General features: G+C 34.8%; 1 protein-coding gene across 4 annotated transcripts in view; it reads right to left on the bottom strand.

Annotated features, from left to right (window-relative positions):
- Window positions 1-477: 477 nt before the first annotated feature.
- The window catches only part of TRAPPC13 (trafficking protein particle complex subunit 13), a 34,285-nt gene continuing 14,017 nt past the window's right edge, over window positions 478-20,745 (bottom strand). The window contains exons 5-13 of one of the 4 annotated variants that reach the window (XM_005892779.3): window positions 17,641-17,768; window positions 14,747-14,819; window positions 12,615-12,659; window positions 9,070-9,087; window positions 7,071-7,204; window positions 5,621-5,819; window positions 4,374-4,474; window positions 863-1,013; window positions 478-737 (exon numbers count right to left, since the gene is read on the bottom strand). In XM_005892779.3, the coding sequence (XP_005892841.1) occupies window positions 630-737; window positions 863-1,013; window positions 4,374-4,474; window positions 5,621-5,819; window positions 7,071-7,204; window positions 9,070-9,087; window positions 12,615-12,659; window positions 14,747-14,819; window positions 17,641-17,768 (957 nt within the window). In that variant the 3' untranslated portion in view covers window positions 478-629. The remainder of the gene's footprint in view (window positions 738-862; window positions 1,014-4,373; window positions 4,475-5,620; window positions 5,820-7,070; window positions 7,205-9,069; window positions 9,088-12,614; window positions 12,660-14,746; window positions 14,820-17,640; window positions 17,769-20,745) is intronic. The other 3 variants (XM_005892780.3, XM_005892781.3, XM_005892782.3) reach the window with 3 other exon arrangements.

The following is a 20,745-nucleotide window of genomic DNA, read 5'->3' as shown; positions in this document are numbered from 1 at the left end:
TTCTGCCTAAAGTGAAAGTCGCTCGGTTGTTTCTGACCCTTTGCAACCCCATGGACTATAGCCTACCAGGCCCCTCTGTCCATTGAATTCTCCAGGAAAGAATACGGGAGTGGGTAGCCATTCCCTTCTCCCGGGGATCTTCCTGCCCAGGGATTGAACCTGGGTCGCCTCCACTGCAGGCAGATTCTTTACTGTCTGAGTCACTAGAGCCTACTGGCTGCTTTTGTATTACAACCGCAGAGTAGTTTCAGCAGAAACCTCGGGGCCTGAAAGGTCTAACATATGCAATACCTGGCCCTTTACATGAAAAGTTTACTGACCATTGTTCAAGATACCTGCTAGGGACACATGGCCTCAAATGTAGAGCTTTTGGAGAATAAAGTCCAATCGTCATTTAAAGTGAAACAAAATCACATGTGCAGAAAATATACAAATGTTCATTTGGAATATAACTCACAAGATAAAATCAGTAGATGGTTCTTTTCAAAACAAATATTTAATATTTTAACTTTTATAGGAAAGAAATTTAAATAACATACTTATTTTTACTGTTGATCATTTTACAAAGGTGACAAAAATACAGAAAATTCTGGGCAACTCAATGAAAAGTGTAACACTGGACATTTTCTTCAACTTTCCACTTTAATGGCCGAAGATACCACACAGACTTGTGCGATGTCATCGTATTCATATGTTCTCTTTAAGAATGTGTCTGTTAGTCTTAAGCCGGAGACGCTCTATTGAGAGAAAAACACAGACCCAAGTTTTCATTCATTGGTAATGACCAGAGAAAGAATGGATATAATAAATGACTATGGGTTAATAGCCCCTAAATACTGAAATTACTGAAGAGAGAGCATACTTGCAGTCCTTGTACTGAAGACAGTAGTGTGAGGGCAAGGCAGAGAGAGGAACTTGGATGGAGCTTTCCAAGTTGTCTTCCTGAAATGCCACACCAGTGGATAGAATTGGTATTGCACATTTCCAAAACAAGATCCATTGTTCTTTCACTGCTGGAGGAATCAGAAAAATAGGAATAAATCTTGTTCCTTTCACAAAGGGATACTGCAATGTTTCTAAATCACTATTGCCAGTCAATTTCTTTTCATGGTATCCAGCTGCAAACCAGGAACAGAAATGAAAATCTATCATATCGTTTTTATTTCACTTAGAATCAGGAAAATCAAAGGACACGGTTTTGTTCTGGAGTTTACAGTGGCACTGAGACTAATCTGCCTGTCTGGATGGAGGCCTTCTGGTTCTGTATTGAACACTGGCTCCCTGATGCTGATCTGTTAAAAAGAGTTTTGCCATTTCTCTGGGAGACTTCCAGACATCTGTGTCTAATCTTGTTGCTATGCATCCTTCCTATTTCTGTTAGATACTCTGTAGGAAAGAGAATCGGAGAAGGCAATGGCACCCCACTCCAGTACTCTTGCCTGGAAAATCCCATGGATGGAGGAGCCTGGAGGGCTGCAGTCCATGGGATTGCTGAGGGTCGGACACAACTGAGCGACTTCACTTTCACTTTTCACTTTCATGCACTGGAGAAGGAAATGGCAACCCACTCCAGTGTTCTTGCCTGGAGAATCCCAGGGACGGGGGAGCCTGGTGGGCTGCCGTCTATGGGGTCGCACAGAGTTGGGTACGACTGACGTGACTTAGCATAGCATAGGAAAGAGAATGAAAAACTGAGGCTGGTCCAGTGCTTTTTCTATTTAATCTACGTTACTTTACCATGCAGTGTGTGCTCAGTCGCTTCAGTTGTGTCCGACTCTTTGTGACCCTATAGACTGTAGCCCGCCAAGCTTCTCTGTCCATGGGATTCTCCAGGCAAAAATACTGGAGTGGGTTGCTGTGCCCTCCTCCAGGAGATCTTCCTGACATAGGGATCAAACCCGTGTCTCCTGCACTGCAGGCAGATTCTTTACCCACTGAGGCACCTTGGAAGCCCTTACCACGCAGATAACATAGCAAATGACTGGCAAGATTTACAAGTAAAACTATTCAGGTATTCACTTGACATGAAAAAGACTACTTCTCCTTATAATTGATACCACCAGTTCAATTAAACTTGTTAAGTTAAGAAAACACTTTTAGTGAAAGTATGTGCATTGTTCTTAAAACCAAAAGTTTCATAATGAAAAATGGTCTGCTACTCTACCACCACGCTTGACTTACTTTCAATTCTTTAAACTCTTTTTCTCGCCTTAGTTGGCTCCACATTTTAAAATACTCGTTTAAAATTTAAATTTAAACTTGAACTTTAGATGTATCGATTTAATGATACTTAGCTTTTATGTGTCTCTGTCTCCCCGCTAAAATTTGAAATGTTCAGTGTGTGCCACAGCCCAGTTTAGGTGCAATGCATGACTTTCCTCATTACATTCCACAAAGATCCAGTAAGAGCAGATTCCAGGTATGTGTCTGTGTGTGTTGTGGGTTGGTAGTAATCCCATTTTTATAGATGAAGAAACTGAAGATCTAAGAAATAAGTGCTTTTTAGAAAACTTTTTTGAATTACCAAAAGGTAAAGTGAATACTCAAACTGTTATTTCTTTATTTGTTACAGCATTTTGTCATTTGGTGAATAACTGATTTTTTATAACTCAAAAAACACAAAACAAATAATCCAAAAGCAGACCCATAAAGGGTACATGTAGCACAAACTCTTTATCCTGTGTGTGTTTTTTACTGAGCTCCTATGATGTGGCAGGCACTGCACTTATAATGCTGGTAAGACATGATCTCTTCCCTTAAATTATTTGCAATCCAATACAGAAGAGACTAGTGATTAACTATAGAAATATATCAGTATCACAAAAAAACTATATTACAATTTGCTATGATTATGTGTGAGAAGGTCTAGGAAGCATCACAGGGTAAGTAGGTATTTTGTAATTTTGAAGGATAAATGCTTATCTTCCTAATACCATAAAGTTGTAAAGGGATATAGAATTAAAAAGGATTATACATTCAGACTATGATGATTTGGATTCATTACTGTGATATCAAAATGCCCCAACGGCAACCCACTCCAGTATTCTTGCCTGGAGAATCCCATGGACAGAAGAAGAGCCTGGCGGGCTAAGGTCCATAGGGCTGCAAAGAGCCAGATACAACTGAAACGACTTAGCATGAATGCACCAAATAGTACTACAAGGAGCAGCAGTGATAGGACTGGGATTTAATCCTAGGTTTTTCTGGCCTCAAAACCCTATGCTCTTTGCTTCTCAATAGCTAGATTATACTCTATTATCAAAGTCCTGTTTTCCAGTCTATGGCTATCCCTTATATTAAATTCATAAGTACTTTTTAGTTTCTTAATACTAAAGATACGGCTCAGATATAAATATGGCTCAGAAAAATCTATCTTATTACAGTAAATCTATAATGTATTATTCCGTAAGAACCTACTAGTTCATGTTTAGTAATCTGAAGTATGAAAGGAGTGTAAACAATGAAATGAACACGGACCTTGAAGTCAAATAACACTGGTTTCAAACTCTGATCCCATCTTTTCTAGCTCTCTGAGACTGAATAAGCCACAAGCTCTGAGTTAGCTTGCTCTTGCAAAGAATGTGAATAATTAATACCTACCTCACAGGTACAGAAATAAAATATTAAAAAGTGCCTAATAGGGTAGGACCTCTAAAATATGTAATGTTAGCTACCAGATGAAGAACTTTATAGTATTCAATGGCAATATCAGAGAAGACTACGTGGCAAGAGGAAACTTACAAGAAGATAGCATATTTAAAAGAAAGCTGTGGTACATACACACTATAGAGTATTACTCAGCCATTAAAAAGAATACATTTGAATCAGTTCTAATGAGATGGATGAAACTGGAGCCTATTATACAGAGTGAAGTAAGCCAGAAAGAAAAACACCAATACAGTATACTAACGCATATATATGGAATTTAGAAAGATGGTAACGAAAACCCTGTATGTGAGATAGCAAAAGAGACACAGATGTATAGAACAGTCTTTTGGACTTTGTGGGAGAGGGAGGCGGGGATGATTAGGGAGAATGGCATTAAAACATGTATAATATATAAGAAGTGAATCACCAGTCCAGGTTTGATACAGGAAGCTTGGGGCTGGTGCACTGGGATGACCCAGAGGGATGGTATGGGGAGGGAGGTGGGAGGGGGGCTCAGGATGGGGAACACGTGTACACCTGTGGCGGATGCATGCTGATGTATGGCAAAACCAATACAATATTGTAAAGTAAAAAAAAACACAAAAAACCATTTGGCAACTCAAAAAAAAAAAAATAAAACAATGTGCTTGTAAAAAAAAAAAAGCTTTAAGAAGTCTCTCTCAGGTAAAAATGAAAGGATATCCATCCACAAATATTGGCATTACCTGCAGTTTGTTATTTTACAAGTAATATGAAAAGGTTCTTCAAGGTTTACAGTATCTGGGATTGCCTCCAAAGACAACCTAACATCTCCATAACCTGGAGCCTATGAGAAAAGAAATATAGTTAATATACATCTATTATATCTATTATAAAAACTTTTCCATTTTAAAAGAGTACCACAGTCCTACTGTTATCCATTCTAACTTCTTTTGCTGCTACTGTTGAAAAATAGCACTAGAGACTCTGACTGTTTTTGTTATAATTACTCCATGTTTAGTAAAGTTGAAATGAGTCTCATAGGCAAACAGTAAAGCAATTTTAGGGAGTCTGATCTAAGGGGAAGCTGTTCCAAAGATACTTACTGTAGCTTATAGAAACATAACTCTGCATAGGTGAGGTTATTGCCTAAACAGGTAGAGGAAGACACTGAAATAAATGGAAGACACTGAAGAAGCAAATCATGTCTGTTCTACAAGATTCACTGATATGGACAGACAGTAGAATCAAAATGCCATGACAGCATGACTATGTTTTAAACTAGGCCCAGTGATGATCTCTTTTTTCAATTTTTGCCTCAAATAGTAAAAGTAAATTTTAGAACGTATCTCAGCAGGTAATATTCAGTATAAATAGAGGATTCTGTAGCATATTTTCACTAGCACAAGAAAAAGAAGGCTGGTCGCTATCCATACTCTCAGAGTAGAAATTAGATAAAGTATCCAACCAGTGTTTACAAGATAATTTGAGTGGGACTCACATGAGTTTCAGATAACTGACATTTTAAACATCTTTAAAAAGAGAATGAACTGAGTAGGTAAATACAGTATAAATCCAAGAGTTCCAAAACATTGCAAAAAGAAAGAGATAACTCTAATATAGTGGAAGTCAGATAACAATGAGCATTAAAAAAAAAAGAAAAAAAAAGAAAAAAAAACAATGAGCATGAATTACCATATGAGGAAACAACTGATATATAGTTATTTTAATTTGTTTGGTAAAGTAAAAAAGTTCTTTACATGGTAGAAAGCCATGTACGATGGATAAATTAACATCTGAACATTTCCTATTCATATCAATACCAATTTTCTACCTAGGTATCAGTGAAATTATTTGTCTTTTATTCTCTGGTAATATTAATGCCTTTTATAGTGCTCTGATTTTAGTGACAGACCTAGGGAAATTTAACTTGTTCTAACTATCTGAATCTCCAACATGCCAAAACCCCCTTCAGTGTTTTCCCTAGACTCACCATTCTTTGAAGTTGGCTGGTCTGTAATCTTCCCCTTTCACCTAGATTTGTTTTCCATACTATATCCAATTTTCCAATTACCGTTACTCCCTTAATGATGCCTGCTTTTTCTGCAAACTCCTTCTTGGGTTTTAGGCAGTATAAGTACTGGCGTGTATCCATCGGCTGCAAATATGCTCTTGACCCAAATGTAGTTACACTGAGGGGTGAAGACAGAGATGGAAAAAATTCTCTAGAATCTTTTTTTTTTCTTTCTCTAGAATCTTTTAAAAGAAAAACCATGGCTGTGATGGTTCCTTTGGATAGGACCTGAATGATCTACCATCCAAAGATCTAGAATACAACAGGTCAGTGGTTTCAATACAAATGAAAAGAACTTGAACTGAGAGGACTTATTTTTCTTTAATTTTTTTCAGTTGATAGGAAAATCTTCAGATTCTTTATAATAGAATGCAATATATTATCTAAAGTATTGGATGTATATCAGTTAACTGAAAAAATGCAATAGAAATCAGAACCTTCAGTATCTTGTCCCTTTTCTCTAAAATTATGAACAAAAATAAACAAACATACCCTAAACTAAGGAATCATTTTCAAATGAATAAAAGGATCAGGCAAAGAGGGGAAAAATATTGTTTTCCTCTGTGGGGGTATGAGAGGCTACACACTTTACTGTATTCTAACATAATAAAAGTAAAATTTCCATTCTTGATTAATAAAATCAGGTATTTCTCCAGCTATTACCTTCTTATATATATTAATGTTGATCTTACATTTATTTATTCTTTTTATAAATTACTCATAGATGTGTATTTCATTTTTGTAAAAAATTAAATCATCTATTCCTATGCTCGCTCCTTTTGATGTTGAGGGAATACATCATCTTGAAACTTACTGTTCACTCTAACTTTTCCATCGTTCCTTCCCATGTCTCAATTCTATCATTTGCAGGATAAAGGATGAAATGTTCCATATTTATCTGAGTTACTATGAAAATTGAAAGAATAAGTGCTCCAGGTACAAATGGTAAAGATCTTATTTTTATGTGAAGGGAGAGCTGATGGACCATGAGAGAATTTAAGGGCAGTGAAATTATTTTAAAAGGTAAAGTCATGATGGCTATGTCATTACGTTTGTCAAAACTCATAGAATGCACAACACAGAAAGTGAACAAGAATGTAAACTGGATTTTAGTTAATAGTAAGTATCAATACTGATTCGCTGATTGTAAAAAATGCACCAAGTTAAAATATAAACAGTATGGGGCCCTGTAAGTGGGGAGGGCGCATGAGAACGCTGCACTTTCTGATAAATTTTTCTATAAATTTAAAAATTCTCTTCTAAAATAAAGTCTATTAATTAAAAAAATCATAAATCACCCAAGAGTAACAATGATAGAAAAGTTCATGTCTTTTAAAATAAAAACAAATAGTTCACAATTCATATTTACCATTCTCCAGCTTGGTTGACTGAATTTAATTCTGCTACATTGTACATTATAGATGGCTCCAATGAAACTTTCTCCATAAACATAGGTGAGGTTGTAATATTCTGAATCTGGGCTTCAAGAAATACTTCATCAGTCTGAAAAAAAAAATCCACCAAAGTATGATGGTGTTTAAAGTATTTACCTCAACAACAATATCTAATTTATTTGAAGAAAAAACATTAACCATAAATGTGATTAGTTCATGCCTGCAAATCAAAGTTATCATAATTAATGCAAGAAAAGAAATCTTTATCCTAACATAATTAACAGGGGCAAAGTCAAGTGTTAGTCGACTGATAAGTTATCAAACAATGGATGGGGGATAACTATAATATTTTTTTGAATTGACATCCAAAAATGTTTAACTGGAATTTCATTCACATATATCTTAAAATTTCTGGTAAGTTATTCAAATGTGAAAATGCAATCTAGGATAATGAATACACCTGTGCACTTAGCATTTCAGAAATGTGTTAAGATAATTAGGTCTTTGTTATACTATTTCAGCATAATTTAACTTAATTTTCATTATTATTTCAAATTAGATAGTATAATGAATAATCTATTTTATAATCTTATAGGATTTAACTTTATAAAGCAATTATTTTAGTGTTCATTAGTGATTCCCCAGTTTATTGTTAAGTGTATATTCAGGGCAAAAAAAAAAGTGAGTTATACTTGAAATCTTTGAGTTTTTAAATCAAAGAAAAGGTACTTTGTAGTCTTACTGACAGATACAGCAGTATTTCAGTCATGGGGTAATTACATATGTACTTTTACATAATTTTTAAAATTCCCTAATTATGCTAAACATTCTTTTATGCTATTTTGTTATTTTGGGGGGGTATATAATCGCAGGATAACAGACAACTTGCCTCTTTTTTGATACAAACATATATAAAATGGTATACTAAGGATATTCTAGAATTACTTTATTCAAAAAGTTTCATAGTAATATATATACAGAAATAAAATAAACTATGACCAAAAAATGTTGGCACTTGGCTTTTTTAACACTAAATCCATAAAAATGGAAATTATTTGCAAATTATAATGATGGAATTATAATTTAATGTATTATTATCTAAAACAAAACAGATTCTTTTGTCCTGGGTACATGTGCCCTAATAAAATAGAAATACAATGATTTATCAGTTTAAAAGAAAGTACACATTCAACAGCATTTTATTTTTTCTCAAAAAAACAAAAAGTAAATATATCCCATCAATCCATTGCTTAAAAAAAAATAACCATAGACCCACATTTCAAATTTAAAAATTCAATTTCTGCATAAGTTTAGAAGAGCTTAGATAAAATGAAAGGAAAAACAAGCAGCATAATGGAAAATTAAGTTAGTTTGAACAGTTAGTATAAAGTTACTTGACATTTAAAAAATTAAGAATTCAGTGCTAAGGCAGTTTTTATTGTGTATATAATTTATAAGCAAATGTTGCTTATATTAAACAGAAATTTGAAAATATGATTTTAACCAACTTGGGAAAATTTAATTTTCTTCAGTTTACTGTTAAAGGGCCATCTTTACCTGACCCAGAATTCAGACTAAAACCACTGTGCATTTGAAGATGAATTTCAACTACACAGTTCATTCAAAGATGTGAAGGATCACAGGATATTTTATGTTAAGACGTTGAAAATTTGAAGGCTATTTAAACAAGGCTAACAAGGCCTCTTTTAAAAAATATCTACAGAAAACACACTAATTTAAGAATATAATTGTTTCAATATGACAATTTAGTCTTTGATGTATACTTTCTCATATAATAAGACAATCAATATAATATAAAAAGTACAAATTATATACATATTTTCAAAGTCACATAAGTATATTCACAACTAACTTTGTTTTTCCACTATGTTTTGTATGGAGAGATTAATTAGGCAAAGTCAAAAAGTGGTAAGTAAGAAAAGCATATAAATTTATAATAAAAAATCAAATTACCACAGAACTGAGGTCACTCTAATGGAAAAATAAAAAGAAAAATTAGAAAAATCAGATTAAATGTTAAAGGAAAAGAATAACTTTAAAATTAAATGCATTTCTGCATTTTTTAAATTTACTAAACAAGACAGCATTAGTAAAACAAGGACGTAAACAGAAAGTAACACAAAGAAATATGACAAATCATTTTTCTAAAAAGGTGAAAATGCTAAGGTTAAATGAATAGAAAGAACACTGCAGGTGAACACTTAAACAGGAGCAAATACTCAAGGGCATACTTTAGGGGAGAGAGGCATATCCCGTGCCTTTATAATTCTTTAAATTCTTACCACTTTGTAATTCTTCATAGATTACTTAGGATGGGTATACAAATATCTGCCACATTCAGGACAGATACTGTATAGCTTCTTCTAAATTTATCTAATAATGGGATCTTACACTTCAGGGAATGCTGAACTAGACCACTTCAAACAATTGAGAGTTAACAGATTTCATAGTTCATCTTCTTTTCATATATATATATATATATATATATATATATATATATATATATACATAGCTAAAGTTGGAGAAGGCAATGGCACCCTATTCCAGTACTCTTGCCTGGAAAATCCCATGGACGGAGGAGCCTGGTAGGCTGCAGTACATGGGGTTGCTAAGAGTTGGACACGACTGAGCAACTTCACATTCATTTTTCACTTTCATGCATTGGAGAAGGAAATGGCAACCCACTCCAGTTGGGTTGCCTGGAGAATCCCAGGGACGGGGGAGCCTGGTGGGCTGCCATCTATGGGGTCGCACAGAGTCGGACACAACTGAAGCGACTTAGCAGTAGCAGCTAAAGTTGCTTATTTCCCACGGGCCATCTCAAATGTCAGCTCTTTCATCAAACATCAAGCTGGAAATCATTTTTCACCTATGTTCCCAAAGTATAAATACACTTCATGATCAGGGTGGGTGGGGGTGCTTACACTGTGATATCAAGTCATATCAAGTGCTAAGTCACTTCAGTCATGTCCGACTCTTTGTGACCCCATGGATTGTAGCCCACCAGGCTCCTCTGTCCATGAGATTTTCCAGGCAAGAATACTGGAATGGGTTGCCATTTCCTTCTCCAGGGGATCTTCCCTGCCCAGGTGATTGAACCTGGGCCTCCCGCACTGCAGGCAAACTCTACCGCCTGAGCCACCAGGGAAGCACTGTTATGTCTCCTCCACTAAATCTAAGTGCTATGAGGATAGGGAAGATTTCAGTTTATATTTATTTCTCTTCAGTACCTTGCATAGAGCACTATACTCAGCAGGTAACCAAAGGTTTGAAGCCTAGCTTCTTATATCATTTTTTTTCCCTAGCAAAGCTTTCTTAAACTTGTTTTCCTTTTGGTGATTCACATAGTATTTTTAGATGCAGCATAAAAAAACATGTTTGCGACAAATGTGGGGCTAATAATAGTTGTCAGGTAAGGTCTATGGAATAGTGTAATAAACTATTGAAACTAGTATGCTTAACTAACTCCCAAATTTCCTAGTTGGGGTTAAAAGAATCTGCTTTATGCCACAGGCAGGACAGTATTAGTTTGCCTAATAGGTAATACCTAATGTATTAGAAAGATCCTAAATGCTATTTGCTCACTCCTCATTTTTAAAGAAATGTCACTTTCAAAATTCAGAATTTTATGAAAATTTTTTAGCTGAAGTTTGTTGGCAAAGTCTACATTAAAGATCATGTCTATATGTAATGTTAATTGAAAAAGCAAAATTGTTACTATGATTATAAGAACAGAATATTATATACAAATGAGTAAAGACTGAAAGAGAAAACTGGTTAATGAAGAATCAATTACTTTTTTGCTGTGGTAAACTTGTGGGTTTCTTCCTTTTTTCTTGGGGAGTATGTTACTTTTATGTTATTTATGGAATTATTAGCAATTAAAAAAATTTGCAATTCACCCTTAATATTGGTGTGATGAAACTACTTGACAAGTACCCTCATGTACCACCATATTTCAACAAAGAAAACTTAAAATAGTTTAGTATGTGCTTTCCTAGGAGTCAATTACAGGAAAAAAAAGACCCACCTACATATTTGTTTTTAATTTTCCAAACTATTTTTTCTAATAGAATAGTTACCAATCTCCCCTCATACTATGAATGAAATCTTTTCCAGCGAAATAATAAATTAAGACTATTTAAGTACATATATTACTAATAACAAAAAAAGGTAGAACAAATATGTATTATCCCAATTCTCCTATCCCTCCCCACAAAGAAACATCAACTCTTTAAACATCTAATAATCTCCTTGATGAGACTGAATCCTGCCATCAAATAGTGATATGTATACTCTTCACTACATACTCAATGTTCCACTTGCACCTCTGCTTGGAACACCTTCACTGCTCTGACACTACATTTCCAGCACCTATTCCTTCTGGACTCTGAGGCAGTTCTCTTTCTTTACCATGAAGCTTTCTTAGACTACTCCAGAATCTCATTCCCAGAGTTCCTGTAGCACATTTTTTTGTACCAGTCTCTCTAGTCTCACTATATACTATACTAGTAACTTTTTTATTTTATGCACTTTTTTCTTTTCTCCTGATAGGTTTTTACTTCAGGGTTAGGTTCCTTATCTTAGATGTTTTGGTATGTCCAGCTGTAGCACAAACTTTATAGTGAATAAAAACTCTGAGATGCTGATGGTAAAAATAATATTATCAAATTTGACATGTGACTACAAATTTCTTATCACCTGGTTTTGGAGTAACAGACATAATTTTCATTTCAAAATGCTATATTTGAATATCTCTGAGTTTATCATTATGATCTGAAACACATGATTTTTCGGGAGTAAGAGGCCCAGTAGGAAATCTGTTTTTTCTGGAATTCTAGATACCAGGATAAAATAGAATTTTGTAAAAGAAATTCAAGAATTAAACCTTTTCCTTATAACAAATTATATTCTATATCTTTTGTTAGAACAGAAGATAATCTTCTATTCTGAAAGTTACTCCTTTCTATATTTTTGCCAAATTTGTTTCTCCTAAGGAGAAATTCAAATCATTCACTAAACTTAGCAATCTCACACTGACTTTTCAGGACAAAGAATTTAATGTATTGAGTTCTACTTAATATTTTTCTATATAAATATTAAATTTTTTTTGCAGGTTTAGATCTACTACTTCAATTTTTACAATATCACAACCACATTTATAAATATTTAACAGATTGCTAATGTTTTTAGACAGGAACAACAACTATTAAATGGAAGCATAGGGTCATCATTTAATGAAAGGAGGTGAAAGCCTCAAAGTTAATGAGAATAAAAATCAAGGCATATTGATTCCATGTAAATTGAAAACAGCAGATTAAAAGAGATCTGCAGTGAAATTAATCACTTGTGATTTAACTTTATGCTCATTTTTCACAAGTAATTTGTAGTCATATCAGCAATTTACTCTGATATGAAAAGAAATATAATACATGAGAATTTTAGTCAGATAAGATCTTAATGTTGAACATGAAATCCCATTAGGTGCTCACACTTACCTCTGCATTGTAAAATTTGGTTTTCACATCCAATGGTTTGAGAACCTAGTTGAATAAAGCATACCAATCAAAGAAGATTATTATCATTTGGCCATTTATTTATTTATTTTTAATTAAATTTATTTTAATTGGAGGTTAATTACTTTACAGTATTGTATTGGTTTTGCCATACATCAACATGAATCCGCCATGGGTGTACACATGCTCCCCATCCTGAACCCCCCTCCATCCTCCCTCCCCATACCATCCCTCTGGGTCATCCCAGTGCACCAGCCCCAAGCATCCTGTATCCTGCATCGAACCTAGACTGGTGATTTGTTTCTTATATGATACTATACATGTTTCAATGCCATTATCCCAAATCATCCCACCCTCTCCCTCTCCCACAGAGTCCAAAAAAGACTGTTCTATACATCTGTGTCTCTTTTGCTGTCTTGCATACAGGGTTATCGTTACCATCTTTCTAAATTCCATATATAAGCGTTAGTATACTGTATTGGTGTTTTTCTTTCTGGCTTTCTAGAGACAATCTCTTTAACAAGTGGTGCTGGGAAAACTGGTCAACCACTTGCAAAAGAATGAAACTAGAACACTTTCTAACACCAAACACCAAAATAAACTCAAAATGGATTAAAGATCTAAACTTAAGACCAGAAACTATAAACTTCCTAGAGGAGAACATAGGCAAAACACTTTCCGACATAAATCACAGCAGGATCCTCTAAGACCCACCACCCAGAATACTGGAAATAAAAGCAAAAATAAACAAATGGGACCTAATTAAAATTAAAAGCTTCTGCACAACAAAGCAAACTATAAGCAAGGTGAAAAGACAGCCTTCAGAATGGGAGAAAATAGTAGCACATGAAGCAACTGACAAACAACTAATCTCAAAAATATACAAGTAACTCCTACAGCTCAATTCCAGAAAAATAAACGACCCAATCAAAAAATGGGCCAAAGAACTAAATAGACATTTCTCCAAAGAAGACATACAGATGGCTAACAAACACATGAAAAGATGCTCAACATCACTCATTATCAGAGAAATGCAAATCAAAACCACAATGAGGTACCATTTCACGCCAGTCAGAATGGCTGTGATCCAAAAGTCTACAAGCAATAAATGCTGGAGAGGGTGTGGAGAGAAGGGAACCCTCTTACACTGTTGGTTGGCCATTTATTTTGCTTATTTTTTTTTAATCTTGGGTTTATGCTTGTCAAAGGCATTTTCCAATTTTAATTGTAACAGACTTTTCAAATGGGTATGCAATATTCTTGTAAAAACAAAACAATCCCAAAGGCATTTTAAAAGAAGCTACCATAATTTCTTGACTGGGTGACAATTACATGAGTTATATGGATTTACACTTCACAGTATTTTGCTAAACTGAACACATATATGTTTGTGTATTTTTCTCTATATATTTCACCAAGTATATTTATCAAAATAAACAATTAAACCTTTTATTTTCTTTTAAAAGACATGCAAAATCTTAAACAGATGAGTGAAAACAAAAGCAATAACAACAAAGCAATAACAATTTTTTTCTTCCACGTACAGAGGAGTAAAAAATATATATAGTGTCATATCTAAATCTACATAACTGTATATGGTCATCTCATTTCCCTATCCATACACACAGATGCATTAAAACAGTGGTTTTAAATTATTCTTTGATTATGGACTTTGAAAACTGTGTATTAATAAAAACTTCTAACTGCAATTTCAGTGACTCATGATTTCTCTGAAGGAAGCTTGGTCTACTTAACCCAAATCAATAATCCTTCATTTAAATATTTCTTTAGAAATCTGATATTATTGACACTTATTTTGTCTGGACTTTATAGTCATTTTATCCATCTTCTTGATTCTTGCATGTTTTGTCAAGGCATGAAAACTAAACAATTTTTTTTTTAAATAAAAACATTATACTGCCAATGATAATTTCTGTTTTTATTTAACTTAGTCTGACTTTAGACTGCTAGTAACATGATAAATTCAAAAACATTAGGGTATTTGCTTTATTTGGAGTCTGTTTTTATTGCGGATAAATAGCTGTAATTTCCCGGGGGCTGAGGTGGCAGGGGGAAGGCACCTAAACACCATTTCCCACCATCAGATTTAATACCTGAAACTTGAAGAATTTTCTAAAATACATTTTTTCTCCACCCTGAGTCGTGTAACTCACTGCACACACCAAGCTGAAACAGAAAGATGTCTTAATGATTTCTGAATCTTTTCAATTTTGTTTTTTAATACTTAATCTACTACATTTCAACTCTATCAACAAATTTGAAAAATATACCAATGATGTAAAAGTGTAGTCAAATGAGCCTAGGGCAGGAAAAAAAGTTTCAGTAGATATAGATGTATTTCCATGAACAAGAAAGCTATGATTAGTAAAATAAGATATACCATTTTTAAAGACAGAAGTCAGAAACTTTTTCTTCAAAAAGTGAAGCATGATACAAAATAAATACCAGGATAACTAAACAGTTGAATATTAAAAATAAGTTCACATAAACTAGAAGAAAATAACAAATTAAAAAAAAAAATTCTAAGATGAGGAAAGGCTTTTTAATATAAATCCAATGGAAAGGATGACCTCTACAAATTTATAAACTGGATAAATCAAAGACACTAAAACAAAATTTAAAAAAGGACAACATATTGGGATAAAAGGCTTCTAACAATATCAAGCTTTGTAGGCATAACATTAGTATCTCACTCAAAACAGGAGAAAAGAATATATATATAAATCACAGTACCATGATATACTAACAAAAATGTGAAAATGTTCACCCTTACAAGTAGTCAAAGAAACAAATTACAAATTACAATAATGAGGTAAGATTTTTCCCCATCTTAGGATCTGGCAAAAATTCTTTCCAAGAAATAACAGGGTTGTTGAGGGTTTACAGAAACTGAATCTCTTTATACTGCTGCTGGTTATAAAAATTGAGAAAACAATCCTTCAGGAAAGGAGTCTTAAAACTGCTTATATGCTCCTATAGTAAACCCATTTCAAGTAATCTATCACAGGAAATATTAAGGTGTTCATCACTGTGTTATTTATAACTGAACAAGTGGAAAGTTTAACATCAGAGTAAACAAATTACAGTACATGGTCCAACTGTGTAGATAAAATCATTTTAAGAATCTTTTCAAAGAATACTGACTCAAGTGGGAAAATGTTCTTGGTGCATTAAAAAAGATAAAGCCATGGGGTAATTTTATCAAAATTTTACAAAATATTATTTCTTTATACGTATCTGTTATATATACACATAAAAAGACTGAAGTATACCAATATCTTAATAGTGGTTATGCTAGGAGGTGACATTATAGGTAATTTATTTCTTTTTTATATTTGTACCTGGTACTAAACTAGGTGCTAGGGATTTAGAGTTGATCAAAACTCAACACCTGCTCTCCTAGTACTCACGGTTGGAAACAAAGTACAGATTTTGAAGCTAGATTTGAGCTCCATGCCATTATTTACTAGCTATTTAATTCTACAAAAGTCTCATTTTCTGTAAAATGGGGATTTTACACATTTATTATCATTTCAATAAACTCAATTTCAACAAATGTTAACCACTATTTCTCTGCTAAATTCTGAGGATACAGCCAACTTTGTGGAATTCATACTTTAATGGGAACAGCAGGCACTCAGTGAATAATTTCAAGTACAAAAGACACAGAAAAATATTTGAAGAAGTAAAATTAAACTAAACAAATGACATAGGCATTCCTTTATAAGAGAAGAATACATTTCAAGTTGTGGAGGAATTTAGAGGTAAAACAGTCCAATATAACCGCAGTGTAAAGTGGGAGCGAAGTATGATGAAAGGTGGAACGAGAGTATTTGTTAAGGATTAGGTATGGAGAGCTCTGCAAAAACTATATAAAGTCAGAATTTCCTAAGGGTAATGGGAGATCACTGAAGTGTTAGGTGACTTATTCAAGACCACATAGTTAAATAAATGATTGAGCTAACATCTGAATTCCAGAAAATCTGACACCAAAGCTTATACCAACCACAGAATATGTATTAGTGTTAGTTGCTCAGTCATGTCTAACTTTATGGGATCCCATGGATTGCCTCCTCTGCTCATGAGATTCTCCAGGCAAGCAAACTGGAGTGAGTTTTCACTCTCTTCTCCAGAGGATCTTTCAGACCCAGGAATCGAACCTGGGTCTCCTGCATTGCAGGCAGACTCTTTACGATCTGAGCCACCAAGATAGCCCAGAATATACATTAAAAAGTGCCTAAACAGAGCTTGTCACTAAAATGAATTAAATGATAGATAATATTATATGTACTTCTTTAAGATAAGAAAGAGAAACAGAAATGGTGATGTAAGAAGAGATGAAGAGAGGCTACTGAGAGATAATTAACAAGAATAGGACTTTGAGAATCAACTATATGTGGGAGTGGTAAGGCAGATAGAGAAATCTAAAATTACTTTAGGTGGCTCTGAATTGTTCATTTTTGCCTCTCAGACAAAGAAAAACAGAGCATTCACATTCAAATACCTACACAGGCCAGGGATACAGAATTTGACATTTCTTTTTCCTCTCATAGTTTGTTTTATTTTGGTTCTCTACTTTTGAACTCTCAGGATAGAGTGTATTTATATAGTTAAACCCAGAACTGAAAAGCTGTGAATTTAAAAATAAATGTTATTAACATCAGTTGTTAGTATTTCAAAAGAATAAACATACTGTAAAAGTATTTTTAGAGTACTACCTGGGTTTTAAAGGTTTGCAGCATGGATTTTTATTTTTCAGTCAGACTGCAGGTGCAAAAATAAAACTAGAGATAAATGAACATTTTTTTCCCCTTACACAATAAACATTTTGTTTAAAGTCTGTTTCTGGCAAACATGTAAACATGGCACATAAAACTCCTTCTGAAGTAATTTCTCAGGCTTGATAATGAGTGGAAATAAAGCAAAAATTTCAGATAAAGGCTGTTATAAGTAAAAGCCTTTGAGATGTAGTAAAATTAATTCTTACATGTGTGTTCCAATTTCCTTTACTTCATGGTGTATGACATCATCAATACAACAATCGGGTTTAAGTTCAGCCACTGCAGCGTTAGAGGCTGAAAGATTCAAACGCTGAGAACTTGTCTGAAGATCAGCCTTGAAAGAAAGAGAGAATAAAATACAAGTGAACTTGGTTACCTACAGGTTGTGGGTGAGTATGGGTAGAAGGAATAGGGGAACAGGAGCAAGCAAGGCAGTAGGGATGAAGGGAGAGTGACACTTCTCTGTACACAGCTCTCTGTAGAGATGTCACATTTCTCTGATGCTTAGAAAAGAGTAATGGTTCATACAAACGCACATCTGAAAATAAATAAATCAGCCATGAGGTAGGGGGAATCCAAAATGGAATCCATACAGCATCGAATGAACCTAACTCTACTGCAAATGAACACAACCATACCAAGGGTAAAGGAAAAGTAAGAACCAATTTAAGTTTGGCAAACAAAAGCTAAAAACAAAAAGAATGGCATACAAATGTTTTACTCTTGAACATCTGCTTTTTGGCAAGGGTACAGATTAGCAACTTTAAAACTTCTATGTGTATCCCAGGATTAAACAAAAAACATATACATTATGGGTAGCAAGAGACAGGTTTCTGACCTTTGGGGACAAAAATGTACAAATAAGAAAAGTGAGAAGGCTACAATGAAACCTTTGGTACTGGACTGGAATTTGGGGCATCCATATGAACCTATGGTTTTAAAATTTATATATAGACAGATGGATATTACAGAAACATATACAGATGTGTACACATGTGTTAGTATATAGCACTAAAAGGTAAACAATCATTCAAAACAACATTAGAAGTCAGAAACCAACTGATTTGCAGAAGTAGAGATCAACATTAAAGTCATCAACTAAGAAAGAACCAGTTTCTCTAACTTAGCAACCTGCCCCCACTAAGTTACTTTCTACCACATTCCCTGCTAATTTCTTTTGTAACATTTATTACCATCTGTAATTACCTTATGATTTTTTGCCCACCTGTTTCTTTCCATCTCCCCTACCAAAAATGTAAGGTCTATTGAGAAGGCAATGGCACCCCACTCCAGTACTCTTGCCTGGAAAATCCCACGGACGGAGGAGCCTGTTAGGCTGCAATCCATGGGGTCGCTAAGAGTCGGACACGACTGAGCGACTTCACTTTCACTTTTTACTTTCATGCATCGGAGGAGGAAATGGCAACCCACTCCAGTGTTCTTGTCTGGAGAATCCCAGGGACGGGGGAGCCTGATGGGCTGCCGTCTATGGGGTCGCACAGAGTCGGACACGACTGAAGCAACTTAGCAGCAGCAGCAGCATTGAGGTAGGAACCTCTTGTGTTCTCTTCTTCACTGCTATAACATGGTGCCTGGCACACAGTAAGTAATTAATAAAGGTTTGTCAAATAATGAAATTATGATAAAACTTCAAGGCAAGTGTCAAGAAAAATACAGATAAAGCAAAGATCACATTAAGTCACAGGGAGTGGAAGTGGTTTTGCCTGTAAGAGCTAAGACTTTTAAAAAGATTTTGTTTAAAAAAATTCAGTTTTTAGCAGTAAATTCTAACCTAACATTCTTAATGCAGGCACTTCAAAGTGGATATTTATTAGTGCCCTCTCTTTTGCTATTATATTCAGTTACTAAACAGTAGTAGTAGCTCACACTGGGCCCCTACCATGCGCAAGGCCCTGTTCTAAGCACTTTGCTCACCTGATGCCTGCTACAAGCTTCAACAGTACGGGAACTGAGACCTTTCAGGTGTACAAGCTGTATTTAGAAATGGCAGGGGAAACAGAGATCAAATTGCCAACATCCATTGGACATAGAAAAAGCAAGGGAGTTCCGGAAAATATTTACTAAGGCTTCACTAACTACACTAAAGCCTTTGACCGTGTAGATCACAACAAACTATGGAAAATTCTTAAAGAGATGGGAATACCAGACCACCTGATCTGCCTCCTGAGAAATCTGTATGCATGTCAAGAAGCATAAGTTAGAACCAGACATGGAACAACAGACTGGTTCAAAATTGGGAAGGAGTACATCAAGGGTGTATACTGTCACCCTGTTTATTTAACTTATATGCAGAGTACATCATGTGAAATGCCAGGCTAGAGCAATCACAAGCTGGAATCAAGATTGCTGTGAAAAACATCAACAACATGAGATATGCAGATGATACCACCCTAATGGGAGAAAGTGAAGAGAAACTAAAGAGCCTCTTGCTTAAGGTGAAAGAAGAGTGAAAAAGCTGGCTTAAAAATCAACATTCTGAAAACTAAGATCATGGCATCTGGTCCCATTACTTCATGGCAAATAGATGGGGAAAAGGGGAAAAAGTTGCAGATTTTATTTTCTTGGACTCCAAAATCACTGCAGATGGTGACTATAGCCATGGAATTAAAAAGATGCTTACTTCTTGGAAGAAAAGCTATGACAAACCTAGACAGAGTATTAAAAAAGCAGAGACATCACTTTGTCGACAAAGGTCTGTACAGTCAAAGCTATGGTTTTTCTAGTAGTCATGTACAGATGTGAGAGTTGGACCATGAAGAAGGCTGAATGCAGAAGAATTGATGCTTTCAAGCTGTGGTACTGGAAAAGACTCTTAAGAGTCCCTTGGACAGCAAGATCAAACCAATCAATCCTTATGGAAATGAACCCTGAATATTGATTTTGGAAGAACTGATGGTTGAAGCTGAAGCACCAACACTTTGGCCTGATGCAAAGAGCTGACTCACTAGAAAAGACCCTGCTGCTGGGAAAGATCGTGGGCAGGAGGAGAAGGTGGCGACAGAGAATGAGATGTTTGGATCCCATCACTGAATTAACGGACACGAGTTTGAGCAAATTCCAAGAGGGAGCGAAGGACATGGAAGTCTGGCATCCTGCAGTCCATGGGTAGCAAATAGTGGGACACGACTTAGTGACTGAATAAATCCTGAAGCAGGTAATTGTACCATCCCTGTTTTACATACAAGTGAGAGAACACAGAAAGAACAAATCTCCATAGGTTATACAACTAATAAGCAACGAAACTAAAATTCAAAATTCTTTAACATTTTAGACATTAGAGAAGGAGGAGG

The sequence above is a fragment of the Bos mutus genome, chromosome 20 (assembly GCF_027580195.1).
Source record: "Bos mutus isolate GX-2022 chromosome 20, NWIPB_WYAK_1.1, whole genome shotgun sequence".
NCBI lineage: Eukaryota > Metazoa > Chordata > Mammalia > Artiodactyla > Bovidae > Bos > Bos mutus.
The sequence above is the reverse complement of the archived record's forward strand: the minus strand, read 5'-3'. Positions and strand labels throughout refer to the sequence as shown.